The following is a 19,686-nucleotide window of genomic DNA, read 5'->3' as shown; positions in this document are numbered from 1 at the left end:
GCTCAGTCGTGTCTGACTCTACAACCCCATGGACTGTAGCCCACCTGGCTCTGTCCATGGGATTTCCCAGGCAAGGATACTGGAGAGCGTTGCTGTTTCCTCCTCCAGGGGATCTTCCCGACACAGGGATGGAACCTGCATCTCTTGTGTCTCCTGCATTGGCAGGAGGATTCTTTACCAGCTGAACCACCAGGGAAGCCCCAGAGAGGGCCTTGGGTAGTTTTGTACAAAAGTCTATATAAATCAGATGTTTTACGGGGCTGGGGAATGGGGATCCCCAGCCTCTGACTGCTGAACACCGCTCTCCATTCTTCCTGCCGCCTAGTTTTTGTTTTTTTTCTTTAATCATTTTATTGTTTTAGAACAGTTTTAGGTTCACAACAAAATTGAGTGGAAAGAACAGAGAGTTACCCTGTGCCTCCTGCCCCCACACTTGCACAGCCTCCTGACCTTGAGTAGCCTGTGCCGAGGGTGTGGGTGTCAGAATGGGAGGCTTGACCTTGACACAGCATAATCACCCAAAGTACATGGTGCACGTTAGTGTTCACTCTTGGCGTTGTCCCTCCAGGTCTTATGAATGACAGAGCCTTTCTTTCTAATTCTGTGGTCTTATTTTCCACAACAAGGATATGCAGGGAGACAGGGTAGAGACGGGATGGGGTGGGAGTGAAATTTCCTACTGCTTTTTGTCTCCCAATGTTCCCCATTCTTCATCAGATTCATCCAAGTTTGGCTTAGTGGAAACTCATTCTAAATCTGGCAGATGGTTAAATAATATGACTAGTTTCCAGTGCTTTTAAAATGTGTGACTGTGTGTGTGTGAATTATGTATACCTTAACCTAGAAAATACTTTCTTAACAAGGTCTCCCAGAGAAAATTGGTTGCAGAAATGATTTCATGAAAATTAATTTAGTGATACTTTATTACTAGATACATATAATTCAACATAATTTCCCCTAATAAATACAAAAGTAAATAAAAACAAATTACTGCCACATAATGAAAAATACTTTAACCAAATGTTGACAGACTTATTCTCAGTTATGGATATATATTTTGAAACAATTCTAAAACTACAAAACTAAACTTTTAAGATAAAATAAATCATATTACCCCCAAAAACACCCAATAAGAATTTATTCATGGGACTCCCCTGCCAATCCAGTGGTTGGAACACCATGCTTCTGATGCAGGAGGCACGGGTTCGATCCCTGGTCTGGGAACTAAGATCCCACGTGCGGCATGGCGTGGCTGGGGTTGGGGGAGAGAGTTGCATTCATTAGGGAATGTTCAGCATTTATATACACAGTCTGTTCTGTCTACTTCACTCGGTGCCACCATTCCTGCCCTCCCTCCCTTCTTGGAATTGCTCTTCACACTGGAGGAGGAGGAGGACCTAACTGTGCTCATCCTGAGCCTGGTTCTTCTTCTGTACTGTGATTCTGGGAATGGCAATTAGGTGCATAATTGCCTGCGGTTACCCTAAACATTTTCTTCAGAGCTGCTGGTCATTCTCTAGACTTCTGCAAATGCTTTTTCCTTTTTGGAAATAGTGTATTCAAACCACATTATTCCCCTACCCACACTCTCCATTCTCTGTAACAACTTCTAGGGTGCTTGTGAAGCTTTAGAGGTGCTCCTCTCAGAAATCATATTCCTCATCAGCTAGAAACAGGCTAGGTTATTCTACAATCCTTGCTACAGGCCAGAAAGGGAGTACTGAGTAGGGAATTCTCCTAATATGAAAATGGAGGAACAGGTACAAAAAGAGATTAGGTGACTTATGAACAACCCGATTCTTGGTTTGCACTCTTACTTTGTGGATTTCAAGGCATCACAGGACCTGATGCTCAGAGCACAGTTTCTGTGAGATAGGCAGAGCAGACATTCTTTTACAAATGAAGGCACTGAGACTCGAAGACAAGAGTCACTTGCCTAGGGTAACACAAATAGAAATTAACATCATTGGAACTGTGAACTCAGGTGCTTCCATTTCCAACCCACGCAGCCTTAGATTTCCACCTTAGGGTGCCTCTTACTAACTTGAACCCTGTGAGGAGCAGTGCAGCATCTTAACAGCCACCAATGAAAACCTGACTCAGGGAATACCTCACAGATGCTTGAAGTCTAAAGAGAAAAATACTGTTGTCTTGAAAGAAGAATCCGTGTGTCATTTTCCGTGGTGCTCTAGAAAAGTCCTAAGGCACTTGATGAATGATAACACCTATGTGAATAACCATATACTTGACGTAAGTATAAACACAAGTATAAATTATAATAGATTGAAACAAGTTACCAAACAGTATGTTGGGATTAAAAATAGTTCTGATGGGAATGTACATAATTTAAGTCTCAGAAAAGCATACTAAAGAACAATCTTGGTTAAAATATTAATTCGAAATGGATTTAAAAATCCTGATTTCCTCTAACAGATTTTCTAAATTTCTTGTTTAAAAATTTTAAAAATGGTTAGTTTTCACTTAAAAAAAATTTTTTTTCCTACTATAGAAAATTGATTTTGTCCTTGAGAACCCAACATGATGTGAGTTCGCTTCCTTTTAAACATGATTTGAGAATTAGAAGGCCTTCACCGCGGGAGCGATCTTGCGGAAGAATTTATGACCTTGGGAATTTGTAGTTTCAAACAGGTAGCCAGGAGGGGAAGGGTAGCTAGCCGGGCAGGTCTCCAGTTTCTTGGGCATATACTCCAGAGAGTACGTGGTGATGTCGTCAAACGGAAGCGACCTCTTCAAGGGAGCGTCCGCAGGTTTGCAGCTCTTGGTGGCAATTAGTTCATGGGGCACGTAATGAGACCTAAAAGTGCTCAGGCCATCGAATTTTCCGGATGGGCTGGGGATCTGCGGCTCCTGCTTAATGAGTCCCTGACGGCAGCTTTCCCATGCTGGGAAATCTTGCTTCGTGGTGCTCTTTCCTTGGAAAGGAAAGTTATGATTTCTCCTACGAGAAGCAGGCCTGATGGGAAGCACACGCGTGGCCTGATGCGGGACATAGTCGAGGTGGCTGGTGCTCTGCAGCTGCATGGTGCCTGCGGGAGGGACATACTCCAGCGCTTTCTGTACTTGCGGTGCTGGGAGTGCCCACGCTTGAAAGCTGTCCCGGAACTCGGTGCTTCCTTCAAATGGAGCGTCCTGGGCCACTCTGGTATGTGCAGGTCTGCAGATCTTTGCCGTTTCACCGACGAGACCCTGAAAGTCGCATCGGTGAGTTGTGAGGTCCTCCAAGGGTTGGTCGGGTGGCTTGTAGCTGTCTTTTGGCCTTGCCAAATTGAATTCTGGTCGATGAGGCACATAATCAAGGCGATGACTTGTGTTACAGCTAAAGGGGATGGTAGAGCGTTCGACCGCTGGACTGGGTTTACAGCTTTGTCTAGGCTTTATCTCCCGAGGGACATAGTCATCCTGAAACGTTGTTGAATTTCCAAATCTCACAGTAGGGGGATAGTAAGTTTGTTGTGGCTTGTAGAGTTCACTTTTCTGAATGTCCCAAGCTCTATAATCATCTTAAAAATTTAAAAGAGAGAGAAAGCATTTTTAAATACTGAAGACCACTACCACCTTCTAAAAATCATGACTGATTTCTCTCATTGCCGTCCTTGCATTTCCTTTAGGTATCTCAACACCAATTAAGTAGGCAGTTCCACTGATTTCCCCTCAGATTTATTCCTTTTTTCCTTCACTTCTACTTTGCTCTTCCTATCTCCCCACTTTAATACACACAACTTTCCACTTTCAGATTCTTCTGATATAACATGGGAATGGAACATCTGAGCCTGACTGTTAATTGTTTTTGAAAACCGATAAGGTTGTGTTTTGGGTGAAGACAGAATTTAGGAGATTAGGGTTGTGTTCCCAGGAACTGGTTGGGATTTTTGTTATAACATGCTGAAGTGAAGCATAAAAGCTAGGGATTAACATAAAACCAAGGGCCCTGCTGTGTGCACAAGAGTGATGTGGATATTACTCCTTACTTTGGGGGGACTCCTCAAAGTAGAGAAAACTTCAGCTCCACTGTACCCCTGGAAGCCTACAGGACTCCCTGAGCAAATATTCAGGGTCCAGGGTAACTTGTACTATCCCGGGAGGAGCACTGGCTTCAATTTTCCTCCTTGGGAAATGGGCTTCATCTGGAGGTGAGGGGACCAGACTGAATGCTCTCTAAAGTGTGAGAGACTAAGTATGGAATTTAGAAATGAACATCAGGGCTGAACCTGGGATTTCGTGTTAAATACCTAAATTCTTCTTCTTGCAGCTCACCTAGACCATGGATGGAAAACTGAAGTGCTTATATTTCAACTGAGGTTTATTTAGGCTTTCTGTTTCTAGATGAGAAAGGGAGAAAGCTGAGAAATACTATGGAATTGACTTCACCCCAAAATACGTATCTCTAAATACCAAAAATCAATTTCTAAGAGACAGAAGATATACATGATAAAGAATTAGAGTCTAGGCTAAAGGCCATGCAGTGTTTATTGGAAAGGCAAAAGTTCAAATGCTTCTTCTGTGGATACTTCTTTTGAAGAGAAAAACTTCTCAGTCATGGGCATTTCTGCCAAAATAGCCACGTTTTTGACCAAATAATGATTACTCCCACCACCTTCAAGCTATTGATGTTTGAATGAGAATGAATAACCTAAGAGCAGGCAATCTTTTGGATAGTAGAGACCTGGTAAGAAAAGATGATCTGGGTCATGCACATTCTTGGTCTTGTGAACTTACATTTGAAAACAAATTCAGATACATGTGGGAGAAGAATGTGAAAGGTGCCATGGAGCAGAATTGGAGAGCTATGGTGGGCTGAAGACTTTGCAACAGACTGATAAGGAAACAGTGACATGATACATAGGCAGAGAAGGCGAGACCTTGAGGGCGATCAGAGAAGATGTGTCCAGGGGAGTGAGGATGCTGTGAGAAAAGCCAGCTAGCTCATGGCGGTGGTGGGCTGGGCAAGGGGTAGTTCTCCTTCAAGCTTCCTCTGCATGCGATAGTTTTCCAATTCCACGTCACATGAAGCTTTACCACAAACTCTCTTTTTCTTGAGTCACCATGAAGGAATCTCTGTTGTTTGCTACAAGTATAAAATTATAGCACTATTTTTCAGTAACTAAAAGGAAACCAGAGGATGTTAATGGAAGGTCTATGGTTCAATATAAACATACAGGGAGACCCTTTGTTGCCAAAATGTCTACAAAAAAGATGTTAATTTCATGAGAGAAACTAAACAGAAGAGAATATTCTCCCTTACCAAAAAAGTTTGGTTTTCAAAAAGGAAGCAAAAATTCAGAGAGACAAGGTTTGATAGCAATGTATTAATTCCAGAGATCTGCATAAAATTGGTTTGCCTCTTTTAAATATCCCTATGTTCATATACCTGGAAATTTATTATTTTCCTATAATATTTATTAATAACATTCTAGCAATACCTTTAAAACATCATGGTCTTTATTAATGTCATTGGTTCTTAGTATCTTATGACACTTATGGAAAAAAATCAAACATAATGCCGCCTACATCTAACAATGCATCTGGTCATTTGGCAACTCCAGTACTGCACTTGTTAGATAAGGGCCATTCAGTTTAGTGTGGAGCTCGCTTTCTTCTAAACAGCTTTAAGCCCATGAGGTGCTTGCATGTGTTTGCTCATCATGAACATCCAGATGCAGAGCTCCAACTCCATCCTTACACAGTGAGCTGTTCTGGGTTCCTCTTTGAGGACAAAAGTCCTCAGTGGCACATGCAGTTTCTTTCTCTTGGTAGTTGGGGCTCTGTTCTCTGTGTTGTCTTATGGCACCAAGAATGTGGGACCAGTTTTCATAAAGTCAGGGGGCTCCATCCTTTCTTTCTCAATCCACACATCATCAAACTTGTCTCACAGTTTTAATCCTACCTGTAAGTTGATGACTCCCAAACTTGAATCTCTACTCCAGACTTCCCTTGAAATCCAAACCAACATACCTATCTTCCTCCTAGACAATCTCTATTCGAATGTCCAAGAGGTAAATTGAAACTTAGTTTCCCCCAACTGAGTTCACCATCTTGCTCAGACTCATTTTCCCTAAATAACACAACAATAAAACACTATTTTGAATTTGGCATCTCATGTAAAGATTTCACCCAGTTAATTTTCTCTCCCTCAGTCCCTTCTCTCTGTTTCAAGTCATTTTCAAATCCTGTTTATTTTACTATCTAAATTATAAGTTTTTCCATCTGAGGCAATCATGCAATGAGTAGCAACCTGATGAAATCATCAAAAAGAAGAATAAGGAAATAGAAGAAAAAATATTGTAAAATAAGGTTCTATAGGGTTTACAGCAGGATCCTTATTTCATTCTTGATATTTGTAGTTAGTGTCTTCTTATTTTTCTCCTTGGTCATTGTGGTTAGGGTTATTCAACTTTGTTATCTTTTAACAGAATCAGCATTTCATCAATTTTCTCTACTGTTTTTCTCTTTACAGACTCATTGATTGCTGCTCTTCATGCTTCTCTCTGGAATCATTTTCCTTCAACCTGAAGAACTTCCTTTAATTACTTTTGTAGTATGTATCTGCTACTAACAGATGTTCTCCTTTTTTTTTTTCCTTCCCTAAAAACCTCTTTATTTTACATTATTTTGAAGGATATTTTCACTACATATAAAGTTCTAGGGTTCACTGGGTTTGAAATTCTCAATTTCTTTTTCCTTTTAACATTAAAGATGTCATTCATTGTCTTCAGGCTTCTATAGTTTCTGGTGACGTTAAGTACATTTCTAACTTTTCTTTTGTAGATAATGTGTAGTTTTGCTCTTACTACTTCTAAGAAGTTATCTTTACTTGGTTTTCAGAAGTTTGATGACAGTTGCCAGACATGGCTTTGTGTTTATTTTGCGGTTTGATAAGCTGCTTGAATCTGTGACCTGAATTCCTTCACCAATTTTGGAAATTCTTTGACCATTATCTCTTCACTTTCTGATTCTTCATAGGTCTTATAAGGTTTTATTATTTGCTGCAAGTTATGCATAAGAAAATCATAGAAACTAAAATCAGTGTTACTTTCAACAGAAGACAGCTTGCTCTTCCCTCTGTTGAGCAGATAGGATGTGGGGCAGACCACCTTGATCCAATCAGGAACTGAGCGAGACTGGTGTTCAGTGACATCTTTAATTAGACAAAGTCTTCCTCTAATTACGAATTTCTTCAGACAAGACTTGTGATGTGTTTGTAGCTTTGCCTTCATTCTAGTGGGGCTTTGTCTTCCAAGCACCTGTTCCCAAGAGAGACTGTGGGACATTTCTGTGAGCTCTTTCCAGCCCAGTCTTCTAGCCCACCATGCCCCCTCAACACTTAGCAAACACCCCACAAGGAAAACCAGCCCCGCATCTGGGGTACTTATAGATTCTAATCTGTCATACCTGCCTATGTGTGAGGTTCTCCACTGATTTCCCTTTCCCCTAGAAGAGTCCCCTGCTTATGCCACCCCAATCTCCAGCCTCGCCTAGACTTGACAGATGCTTCCAGAGGAGTGAACAGTTGGCCACCTCAGCTCATCTAGGAAGGACTACTCCATCTCTGTAAATTTAATTCTTTGCTTCTATTTAAAAAAAGAGTTTTAAAGATTTATGTATGTTTTTAGCTGTTTCAGTGGAGGTTATGGCTTTCTGCCATCTACTATATCCTATCTGGTAGCAGAACTCAAAAAAATTTTAGTGGCTACTAGAAAAATGTTAAGCTCCTCAGTCTGACAACCAAAACGTCACAATCATAACCTATGTTTTTGGAATTAGACACCAATCACTCAGATCCTGAAATTCTCTGGTCCACACCATGTTCACTGAATACCCTTTTATTTTTCTGGCTTTATGACTTTTTTGCTCATCTCACCCTAGTTTTTAGGATGTCCCTCCTCTTTCCATACATCAATACTTACTAGTCTCTGATGCATTCTCAGACTAGCCTGCAGTGATATCTTTTTCAGTCTACATTTTTGAAGCACTAATTTTTTCATAAATTTTCTAGTGAATCATTCCCCCCTCCTTGTGATATTTCATTTACTTCTTGTATGACTGTTTAATTTTTCATGCTATATTGCTCTTTTTTTCCTCAACTGTAAAGTTTCTAAATGTCAACAACCCTGCTTCATTCAGATCTCTATTCCTTGTAGTGCCTGGCACACAGAGGAGTAATCCCTAAAAAGTATTTATCAAATCAAATACTGACCTATTTTCTTTATGTGCACTTTAGTCTGAATAAGTTTCTAAACCAAGGCTGCTGGGGGCAGATAGATTTCTGTCTAAGAGTCACCAGTTCCATAGAGCCACATCTCCAGAATCTAGATGACACCCTTCTCACCATCTTGTAGTTTTTGTTTTTAATCATATCCCATTTCCATCTGCCCTCTGTTCTCTAACTGTTAGGTTATAGTGAGAGGCTCTTCCCATTGTGATTCCTCTTCAGCTACAGATCTGTCCTTATGGAGGGATCTACAGAGCCTGTAGTGTGGTCATCACACAGGATGGTAACATGTCCCCTTGGCCCATAGGTTTTCTTGTCTCATGCTCTCAACCCGGAAATACAAGGATAACTTTTCCTCACTAGGAAAGACCAGGAGAGAGGAGGCCAGAAGGAACCCAGGAATCCTCAACATTGGATTATGGGAATAGAAGTACATGAATCTATAGGAAGCCCAGGTAATGAGACGCCAGAACTAGTATTGGATGTTTGAGTGTGTGTGCGTGTGCATATGTTACATGTAAATAGTCAAGGCATCAAGGATTATCAATATTATTGTATTTTAAGTGAACTTTATGGAGAAAAAAAGAAGAAAATCTTACTATGGTTGTTTAAAAGACCCAGTACAAACATTTCACCAGTTTTATGTCAAATTATTACATAATACATTATCTCCTATGCATACCAATTAATATATATCTTAGCAATTACTATATGCTGTATTAGATTACAAAAATATATTTGTTCACTGTATGTGAAAATCTTTGTGAAAGTTGCTCAGTCGTGTCCGACTCTTTGCGACCCTATAGTCCATGGAATTCTCTAGGCCAGAATACTGGAGTGAGTAGCCTTTCTCTTTTCCAGGGGATCTTTCCAAAACAGGTCTCCCACATTGCAGGTGGATTCTTTACCAGCTGAAGGACAAGGGAAACCCAAGAATACCAGAGTGGATAGCCTATCCCTTCTCCAGCAGATCTTCCTGACCCAGGAATCAAACTGGGGTCTCCTGCATTGCAGGCGGATTCTTTACCAACTGAGCTATCAGGGAAGCCCTGATATGTTCACTGTATGTGTTGTCTTAAAAATTTGTTCTTTGTATGGTGTCTTATATGCTCACAGCTTAAAAAAAAAACAACAAAACAAAGAACATTGTTTGTGATGTCCCTACTGAGCTGACATAGATCATAATATACTAATTCTATATACTTTGGAATGTTGTTTGGTCATTCAGTCAAAAAGAGTGACTCTTTTGTGACCCATGGACTGTAGCCCACCAAGCTCCTCTGTCCATGGGATTTCCCAGGCGAGAATACTGGAGTGGGTTGCCATTTCCTTTTCCAGAGAACATACACTTTACATACCCATTAAACTGCTAAGAGTGGTGTTTAAAGAATAAGTGTGTATTCAGTTATTATCTATTTAAAATATAAATCATTACTGTTATTGTGGATGGCATCACTTTTATAAAAAGGTTTCATATTAGGACATAGCCATTCAGTTATATCACATACGAGTGAAAAGACTGTAAGCCTAAATATGCAATTACGTTATTAACAAAAAATATAGAAATAGTATGAACTAACCAGATAGCCTATTTTTGGAAAATAAAGAACTGCTCAAAGCAACAGTGTTGTAAGACCAGATTGATTTTTGGAAAGAAACTGATCATACATCTTCCAGCCCCTTTCTCCCTGCAGTTGGTTGCCAGCAGGCAGAAGATATTCCATGCTGGAAGACCTAGAGGAGCAGGTGGCCTGTGGGGAGCCAACATTGGGTGAACACGCCTGTTTTATTCTGAAGTTCAGTATCAGGGACCATCTGCTAATAGAGGTAAGTGTCATCCTCTATCCCAGCCTTTATCAGTATAAAAGGCAATATTTTGGTTCTCTCCCTGCTAACTCTTTTGGTTGGTTCAGAACTTGAATGGTGAAGAGGGTTGCTACTTATCTGACTTTCTCAAAGGCTGCAGTACGCTCCGTAGTTCCATACTGGGAGGAAAGGAGAAGTACCAACTCAAAATGGCATAATGTGACAAATAGGACATAGTGCTTATTCAGTAGTATCCTTTGTTTTCATGGTTTGAGATAAAGAAAACTAAATGGCTGAATTTAGACAGGAACCCAGGTCTCTTAACTCTCAACCAAGCAAATGGTGTTTTTTCCTCACTATACAATATTATTTGGACAAAAGAGAAAGAAGTTTTCTCCTAAGCCTTAGGGATTTAAGTTTGGCAATCTGCCAGAATTGCGATTTGATGTTGGATGTCAAAGCTGAAGGTTAAGTTTTTGTTTTTTGGCGTTTTAATTTTGGAAATGGCAAGTTACCTTTATAGGTTGGGACAGTGTCCAGCTTTCCTTTTTTAACTTGTTGTCTCTCCAGAGGCTGAATTATCACCACAGGCTGCACTTTGTAAGAATTAAAATCCCGTTTGTAGGTGGTGCCAAGATCAATCACCCCCTGTTTTGGTTTATATTCTTCTGATGCATGGCGAGGCTGTTTGTCTATTTCATAAGGACGATAATCTGACCTGAAATATATAAGTTTGAAACATAGCCTCACAGGTTCTTTTGTTTTTAACTCTTTCAATTTAGTAGTAAAGTTTTCAATACTTTCACTAGAAAAGTCTAGAAGATATTAAAATGGTGATGGTTGGTAAACTCCTTGAAAGAGATTATTGAATTCCTTTATGTCCTACCCAGTGACTAAATACCTTAAGAAAAATAAATACTAAAAAAAAAAAAAATTCCCAGTTTTCCAAACATCTTTACAATGGATCATTGGTTAACTGGATCTTACAGAAATAAAATAAAATCTTCCAAGAATTGAATTTTTGGTCTAATCTGGAAGGAAATCACAGGTTAAAGGTTTAAATGAATCTGAAGAAAATTTAACTATATCCCCTGGGTCCACTTTGTCAAAACACTTATTCATCCTATTAAAGACTCTAATGAACTGTTTGGGTGTGCTGTCTTTTTGTTGAGTCATGCTGTCTTCCCACTCATCATTAAATAATCAGTTAAAGGAGTCAAGTACATCTGACTCTGGCCTTTAGACATCAGTCATATTCATAGCATGGATGTAAGTCTTACTTAACTTCTGATCCCCCAGCAGCTCTTGCCAGGGATGGGGGTCATAGGGTACACTGGCCACCCTGGGCATTTGATAAACATTATGTTATTGCAGACACTGAGGCTGTCTGTTGAATTGGACCATTCCAAGACCACAGACTTGGAATGTTAAGACCAGCTGGGCCCAAATCCTGGCTCTGTCATTCGCTACATGTATTATATTGGATAACTTCACCTGTCTGTTCCAGTTTCCTTATATATAAAACAGAACCATAATGTCATCTACCTCATACAGGGTTCTTTTAAGGACTGACACATATATGCATGTACAGCATACACATGACTGTTTTGTACACATAAAGAATGATTATTTTGATTACTACTACTATTACTAAAAGTCTTCCAAATTGCTTTCTTTTCTTTGGCATTGACTTCCTATTGACGTGTCTATTGGCATTTCTTTTCTATTGGCTGTGGTCACTTATTTTATGATTTATTCAAACCATTTTTTTACTAATCAGTATTTTCTGTATGCAGTCATAACCTCCCAAAAACAAAACTCACTGAATCCCTTCTCTGTTCACAATGTAACTTCTTAGACTTGTCAACTCACCCCTGTCAATCCACTTCAACCCACCTTGACCCACTTCAACCTGGTTTTTCAGCACAGCCCTCTCTAGTACAGTTTCAAGGTCCACAGTGACTTCCATATAGTGAAATGCATCAGACAGTCTTAGTCCTCATCTTACCAGAGCTCTCCAGTAGTAACTTTCATTATTGACCATTCTTTCTATTTCTGGGAATCTCTTTCTCCCTGTCTTCCTCACTATTTCTTCCCAGTCTCCTATGTCGCTTCACCCTCCTAGACTCAGTCATGAAGTGCTAGAGTTCCTCAGCACTTGGGTCTGCACACTCTCCTCTGCTCATCGCATGTTCCCTCCTGAGCACAGCTCCTCCACCCCCACAGCTGCCATCACTAACTAGATGGAAATGCCTCTCAAACTTACATCTCTGCTTAGACCACTTCTCTTAGATCCAGACCAGTTTTCACAAGGCCTCTCAGATAGTCAACGGCATCTCAAAATGTACTATACCCCTAATCAAAATATTTCTCCCCAACAAATCTGGCCGCATTTGCTTGTTCCTTATCTTAGTGAATGGCACCACTTCTTCAGCTGCACAGTCAGGAACCTAGACTGACCCTTCATGCCTCACAGGACTGAATCCGTCATCTTGTATGTCTCCTGCAATGGCAGGCAGGTTCCTTTATCACTGGTGCCACCTGGGAAGCCCCTTCATGCCTCACCTTCCTCTTAGTTTATCACCACCTCCTATCAGCTTTTTCTCCTAAATCTCTCTTAAATCTGATTTTCTCTGTCTCACCCACCACCCTGATATTCTAAGCTTTTGTAATAGCTCATCCACATCAGTTCAGTAGCTTCCTAAACTCACTCACTAGAGAGAGAACTAGTTTCTTTTCATACCCCCTGCAACACACACACACACACACACACATACACACACACACCCCAAAAAGAAACCCTCAGTGGCTTCTTACTGCTCTAAGGCTATAGGAGAAACAGCATGGTCCCTTCCAGTAGCTCCAACTCACCTCGTGCTTCCTCTGCCCCTGCTGGCCTTCTCCTTCCTGCTTCATGCTGCTCTCTGCCTGGAAAGCACTTTCTTACATTCTTAATCCAGTTAAGTGCTTCACAGCCTTCAGATTTTAGATCATTCTTCTTATTTCCCTGATAAAGTCAAGCCTCTTATTCTGGCTCTCAAGTTACCCGGTGCCTACCCTTCCTAGATTTGATCACTGTTGCAATTTTATACTCATTCTGAATGATGTTTGTGACTGCCACCTCCACTAGACTGCAGCGTCTGTAAGCACAGAGATCAGGACTGTTTCCGCTCATCACGTATCCCAGGCACCACGCATAGCGCCTGACACTTAACAAAGGCTTGAGAAATACTATTTAGAAAATGAACAACAGTAGACATCACATACCTCTCCTTCTCAAGATATCTGAGTTGTTCTTTGCCCTTCCCAAATACCAGCTAGAGAGGAACAGGCTAAAATGCAATCAGGAAGTGGAAGAATCAGGGAGAGGACAGAGGAAGCTTAGAAGTCTTAATTTCTCTTGTTAAATTAGTTATATGTTAGAAAGTGTACCTCCAAACCCAAAGCAACTTTCTATGGAGACATAGTGAAGGGTAAATGCACTCTTACTCATCTGATATATCCTAAAACACTGGACATGTCTGGACTCAGACTTTCAGGGCAGCCTTCCTGTCAACTCTGGCAGTCATTGATTGTGCTACAACTGTAATCCTATAAAGGACCAAAAGTCCTGAACAAGTCCAGACATCTGCTCTTTACAGTCTCTTCCTACAGTACAGAAAAGTATAGAACAGAATGACACATTAGTTTTTAATTGTGCAGATGAATCAGCTGCTATCTGCTGCCTAGTCAACATCGTCAACATGAGGGAGTCAAGCAAGAGTTCCAAATCCCTTGAATGAGGTCCTTGGAAATACTTCTGTTCTTAGTTGCTAAGTTGTGCCCAACTTTTATGCGACCCATGGACTGCGGCCTGTCAGGCTCCTCTGTCCATGGGATTTCCCAGGCAAGAATACTGGATTGGGTTGCCATTTCCTTCTCCAGGGGATCTTCCCAACCCAGGGATGGAACCCGAGTCTCCTGCAGGCAGATTCTTTACCATCTGAGCCACAATACTGCTAATTCCCTAGTCAAAATACAAAGAAAAGATCTAGTGTTTTACTAAGTGGAAAGAGGATTTAAGAAATGGAAGGTTTCGTTTTGTTGGTATATTTGAATCTGTATTTAGTTTTATTTTATTTTTACTATTAAGGCTACTTGAACAAGGCAATGGAGAAAACCCAGAATTGAAAAGCAATTGACTTTTTAAAAGAAACATGTGGCAGGTTAAACTTTCTTCATTTTTTAGAGTTGGTTACATGCAAAATCTTTATTCAACAAATATGAATATTGTGAACTTTATTTCAAATCTCCATTATGAATCACTAAGGCATCAAGGAAGAAAGGAGTAGAGGTGGAGAAAAAAGGAGTAGCTTTTCCCCTTGGCTCTATCTCAGCCAGCTGCTTAGTTCCTCATCTCACTGACTATGATCTGGGATTGTCTTGTTTGTCTGATTTTTGTTTGGGGGCCGTTTATAGTCACAAGACTATAAACAGTGGTGGGGAAGCCCTTTTTTCCATTCCACATCAGACCCAGTGGACAGTCCAGGACCTGCCCACTGCATTGAGTCTGTAGCAACAGAATCACCAGTGATGCTGGTTAAAAATGCATATTCCTGGAATCCACTCCATTAGCTACTGACTGTTTTAGGTGGTGGTCTGGAACCTATAACTGGAAACTTTCTTGATGATTCCAAATCACACAAAAGTCTGAGGACTATGGAAGATCTTCACATTTCTGGAAGAGCCACACACCTACAGAGGGAACCACAAGAGTTGCCTGAAATGTTAAAAGGTATAAGTATTGGACTAAAAGTTTGAAGGTCTCCACCTTTGCCATGTAAGTAAAATGATCTTTCTTTGAAATGAAAATGGATAATACTAAAAGTTAACATTGTTCGAGAACATTTTAAAAACCCTAAATTATAGAAATCTGATGTACGAGTTCTTTGAAAGCAAGAACCTATGTTTATTGATATTTTTTGACACCTTAGATTGTGCCTTGAATATAGTGTGCACATCAACAGGATAAAGAAAAGAACTGAATTGACAGAGATACAAAGAGATCAAAAGTGCAGAGCCAAGTGAAAAGTTGAGGCTTAAAAGAACTTTTCTGTCTTTCACACACTGAATAAATATTGAGCACCTACTATGAGCTAGTAGGCATGTAATAGGTTTCTGGAAATAGAATGCTGAGAGAAGAAGACACACAGTTCCTGCTTTCACTGAGACTAATCTAATGATAAATAACAGGCAGATACTTTCAGAACTTATATAGGGGACTTTTACCTCACCAAAAACTGGGTGTCAGAGAAGGCTTTTCAGAGTAATGATTGAGTTGAGATCCATAGGTTGAACCAACATAAACTAGGATAAGATGCAGGAAGAATTTCAGGCAGGTAAAATAGTATCTTGGAAGGCTATGTGACAAGGGAAATTTAGTACATTCAAGAAATGAAAAACGTCCTATGGGATATAACCAGAAGAGTGCAAAGGGCATTACAGTGAAAATAAATCAGAGAAGAAAGTGGGGACTAAGCAATGAAGGGATTTGATCATATATTAAATATAATGGGAAAATACAAGAGCAGTTTTAGCAGGGAGGTGATAGGATTGGATCTGCATTTTAAAAAGGTCATCTTGCTCAACATCACTAATTATTGGAGAAACTCAAATCAAAACTACAATGAGGTACCACTTCACATTAGTCAGAATGGTCATCATTTAAAAGTCTGTAAATAACAAATGCTGGAGAGGATGTGGAGAAAAGGGAACTCTCCTCTACTGTTAGTAGGGATGTAAGTTGGTACAGCCACTATGGAAAATAGTATGGAGGTTTCTCAAAAAACTAAAAATAGAACTACCATATTATTCAGCAGTCCCCCTCCCAGGCATATATCCAACAAAACTTTAATTCAAAAAGATACATGCACCACAGTGTTCACTGCAGCACTACTTACAATAGCCAAGACATGGAAGCAACCTAAGTGTCCATCAACAGATGAATGGATAAAGAAGATGTGGTACATATATACAATGGAATGCTACTCAGCCATCAAAAGGAATGAAATAATGTCATTTGCAGCAACATGAGTGCAACTAAAGATTATCATAAGTAAGTGAAGTAAGTCAGAAAGAAAAAGACAAGTACCATATAACTTGTATGTGGAACCTAAAATATGGCAAAAATGAACCTATCTATAAAACAAAAACAGACTCACAGAGTACAGACTGGTGGTTGCCAAGGGCGTGGGGGAGGGGAAACTGGGAGTTTCGGATTAGCAGGTTGTAACCTATTACATTAATCTATTGGATGGATAAACAACAAGGTCCTACTGTATAGCACAGGGAGTATATTCAATATCCTGTGACGGAAAAGAATGTTAAAAAAGCAATGTCTGTAAGTGTATAACCAAGTCACTTTGCTGTACAGCAGAGATTGGGACAACATTGTAAATCAACTATACTTCAGTGAAAAATAAAATTAAAAAAAGAAAGAGGTCATCTTGGTCACCTGAAGTTAGAAAACAGGTCACAGATGCAAAAGCTGGAGTAGATACAAACATAACTCTTAGGAAGTTATTGCATTCTGGTCACACTGGAAAGCAGACAAACACAGAGATTTTAGGAGGTTAAAAAAGAAATCAACAGAACTTTTTATGTTTCCCTTCTACATTCTCATTTTTGTCATTCTAGCTTAGTTGTCATCTTTCTGGTTTTCTCAAGTTGTGACTCAACCAGTTTCTTGCTTTTTAGATTGGTTCAACTTAAATCAACTAAATAGTTTAAAGAGTTCAACTAAATAAAGAAAACTTTATTAAAACCAGGAGAGTGGTGAAAAAATAAGTAAAGCAAATTGTTTCTTGATATTTACTTAAATGTTGTTATTCCTTCCATCTTGCCACGATATGCTCGAAATTCTTCCTTGGGCTTCAGACTCTGAGGTGGAAGAACACTGCCGTATGAAGGATATTTTTCCAAATATTCAGTTGTGGCACAAGACTCGCCAGAATTTTCATAAATCCTTGTGGTTCCATGTGGGCAATGATGTCGCCTATGCAAACATAAAAAACTCATCACAGTTTAACTCACATGAGCAATTGTATGTGCACACTGCAGAGGTAAATATGATAGATGGCAGTTTTGACTGATAAAGTAAAAGAAATAGACATTTGGAAATTTTTAGTTACATAGTATGAAAAATAAATAAATAAATAAAATAGCAAGATGAAAAAGTAACAGACACAGGTCAAAACTTCCCAAAGGGGCCCAACAATCTTGATCCTGATAGACAGAGACAGTGTATTAAAACATCAATGAGTTTGTTCTCTTAGAAGAGCAGGGATCTTTGCCCCACTCTATCACAGTAGTATATTCAAAAGTAGAGACATTACTTTGCCAACAAAGATTCGTCTAGTCAAAGCTATGGTTTCTCCTGTGGTCATGTATGGATGTGAGAGTTGGACTGTGAAGAAGGCTGAGCGCCGAAGAATTGATGCTTTTGAACTGTGGTGTTGGAGAAGACTCTTGAGAGTCCCTTAGACTGCAAGGAGATCCAACCAGTCCATTGTGAAGGAGATCAGCCCTGGGATTTCTTTGGAAGGAATGATGCTAAAACTGAAACTCCAGTACTTTGGCTACCTCATGTGAAGAGTTGACTCATTGGAAAAGACTCTGATGCTGGGAGGGATTGACGGTGGGAGGAGAAGGGGACGACATAGGATGAGATGGCTGGCTGGCATCACTGACTCGATGGATGTGAGTCTGAGTGAACTCCAGGAGTTGGTGATGGACAGGGAGGCCTGGCGCGCTGCGATTCATGGGGTTGCAAAGAGTCGGACACGACTGAGCGACTGATCTGATCACAGTTGCAGGTGGTGGCCAGATCTCAAGAATTGGTTAAGTGAACCTTTCAATAATGGCTCCCAGCTTTGCCAAGATTCTTATACCTCAAACATACAATTGAAAGTAGGAGTGGCACCACTGCTGAGGGGATTCTTAGAACTTCAGCAAGAGACATGTCAGTGGGAAGCATTACCAATGTTTAAAGCTCAGAAAAGATTCCTCTTGCTTTGGCAATGCCTCAGTTCTCTGGATCATTTAACTGCCTGAAGAAAAGGGAGCCTCCAACATCATGAAGACTGAAAATTCCTGAACGCTGGATGGGAAAGGAAGTTGGGTTGGATAGAAATGAAAGATTAGAAATAATAATTAATTTTCGTGCACTTCAGCGTTTTCAAATATGAATCAAATCCTCAAATGTTGATTTATCTTTTAATCCACATTGGATTATTAATTATAAACATTTACCATGAAACTAAGGGGAAAACTGCTTTCATCAACAGTCTAAGTGTCTTTCCTTTGGAGGAGATTACAATACCACAGGGCTGACATATTCATAATATTCATTGAGCAAACAGTGATCTAATCCCTGGGTCAACAGGAAAGTTGAGGAGGAGAAGACTATTTCTTAGGTGATGGGAGGTTGTCAGGCAGGACTCACTGACCAATTCTAGGTTTCAGGAAATCAGATTCCAAAGGAGCGCAGGCTGGATGGGCTTGGGAAAGAAAATATCGGTCAGGCAGGGGTGGGGAAAAAAAGCAAGGGATAAAAGAAAGCGTAACATGGGTCGAAAACTCATCGACTTGCACTCCGTTCTATTCTTCTGTTTCCTTTCATTAATTTTTAAAATAGTGTGGGGCATACACTCTCCCAGTCGAATCAGATCTCCCCCACTTACCAGCTTGACCTCCGCTGCTGCACAGGCATATAAATCCCCACGCTGGATGGCACTGGAGTTTGCGCCCCTGGATAGGAGCCCATGGAGAAGGCAATGGCACCTTACTCCGGTACTCTTGCCTGGAAAATCCCATGGACGGAGGAGCCTGGTAGGCTCCAGTCCATGGGGTCGCTAAGAGTCGGGCACGACTGAGCGACTTCACTTTCACTTTCACGCTTTGGAGAAGGAAATGGTAACCCACTCCAGTATTCTTGCCTGGAGAATCCCAGGGACAGAGGAGCCTAGTATGCTGCCGTCTATGGGGTCGCACAGAGTCGGACACGACTGAAGCTACTTAGCAGCAGCATAGGAGCCCACAAATGCGTGCGTGCGTGCAAAGTCGTTTCAATCGTGTTTGCGACCCTGTGGACTGTAGCCCGCCAGGCTCCTCTGTCCGTGGGATTCTCCAGGCAAGAATACTGGAGTAGGTTGCTGTGCCCTCCTCCAGGAGATCTTCATAAACTAGGGATGGAACCTTGTCTCCTGGGTCTCCTGCGTTGGCAGGCGGGTTCTTTATCAAGTGCCAGGAGCCCACAAAGCAGAACTGCTTAACCCGAGATAGCTGGCGGGGTGTGCGGCCAGCATTCGGGGACCCGGGAATAAGTGAGGACGTCGCTGCGCCCGGGTACCCGCACCCCCGCGGGGCGGCCACTCTGAGGGCTTCGTCCCCGCAGCGGCCCTAGCTCACTTCCGAGCCCGGCCGCCGCCACGCCGGCCGTTCCTTACCCGCAAGTACAAATCTGACACAGACACCAGGTCTTCATGCTCCCGGTTCCTCAGCTCCTCCAAACTCTCAGCTTCCGCCGTTCCACCGCGCCCTCCGTAGTCAAGGCAACCGCAGGAGCCCTGGAGACCGACGCGGCGCCGGCTTCCGGCGGCGACAGAGACGCC

The 19,686-nt window shown here is 41.1% G+C and overlaps 1 protein-coding gene across 3 annotated transcripts; it reads right to left on the bottom strand.

Moving 5' to 3' along the window:
• Positions 1–937: 937 nt before the first annotated feature.
• On the bottom strand, positions 938–19,671 carry FAM154B (family with sequence similarity 154, member B). 3 transcript variants are annotated; one of them, XM_010830904.1, is made up of 5 exons: positions 19,522–19,671; positions 18,757–18,823; positions 16,890–17,069; positions 10,552–10,754; positions 938–3,521 (listed from the first exon to the last, which is right to left on the bottom strand). In XM_010830904.1, exons 2-5 carry the CDS (start codon positions 18,783–18,785, stop codon positions 2,578–2,580), a joined length of 1,356 nt encoding a protein of 451 aa, XP_010829206.1. In that variant the 5' UTR covers positions 18,786–18,823; positions 19,522–19,671; the 3' UTR covers positions 938–2,577. The 3 variants fall into 3 exon arrangements, with proteins under 3 accessions (XP_010829206.1, XP_010829189.1, XP_010829198.1); XM_010830887.1 differs by lacking the exon at positions 18,757–18,823 and adding an exon at positions 18,054–18,173; XM_010830896.1 differs by lacking the exon at positions 18,757–18,823.
• Positions 19,672–19,686: the final 15 nt, after the last annotated feature.

Source organism: Bison bison, unplaced genomic scaffold (genome assembly GCF_000754665.1).
Source record: "Bison bison bison isolate TAMUID 2011002044 unplaced genomic scaffold, Bison_UMD1.0 scf7180017859304, whole genome shotgun sequence".
Taxonomy (NCBI): Eukaryota; Metazoa; Chordata; class Mammalia; order Artiodactyla; family Bovidae; genus Bison; species Bison bison.
Note: the sequence above shows the minus strand (reverse complement) of the source record. Positions and strands in the feature narration are given on the sequence as shown.

Coding starts and splice junctions, on each gene's coding strand:
- FAM154B (XM_010830887.1), bottom strand. CDS start 18,115: ATGATCCAGAGAACTGAGGCATTGCCAAAGCAAGAGGAATCTTTTCTG. Junction 10,755..16,889: donor GAAGGAATAACAACATTTAA/GTAAATATCAAG, acceptor TATATATTTCAG/GTCAGATTATCGTCCTTATG. Junction 3,522..10,551: donor CACTGTCCCAACCTATAAAG/GTAACTTGCCAT, acceptor TAAATTTTTAAG/ATGATTATAGAGCTTGGGAC.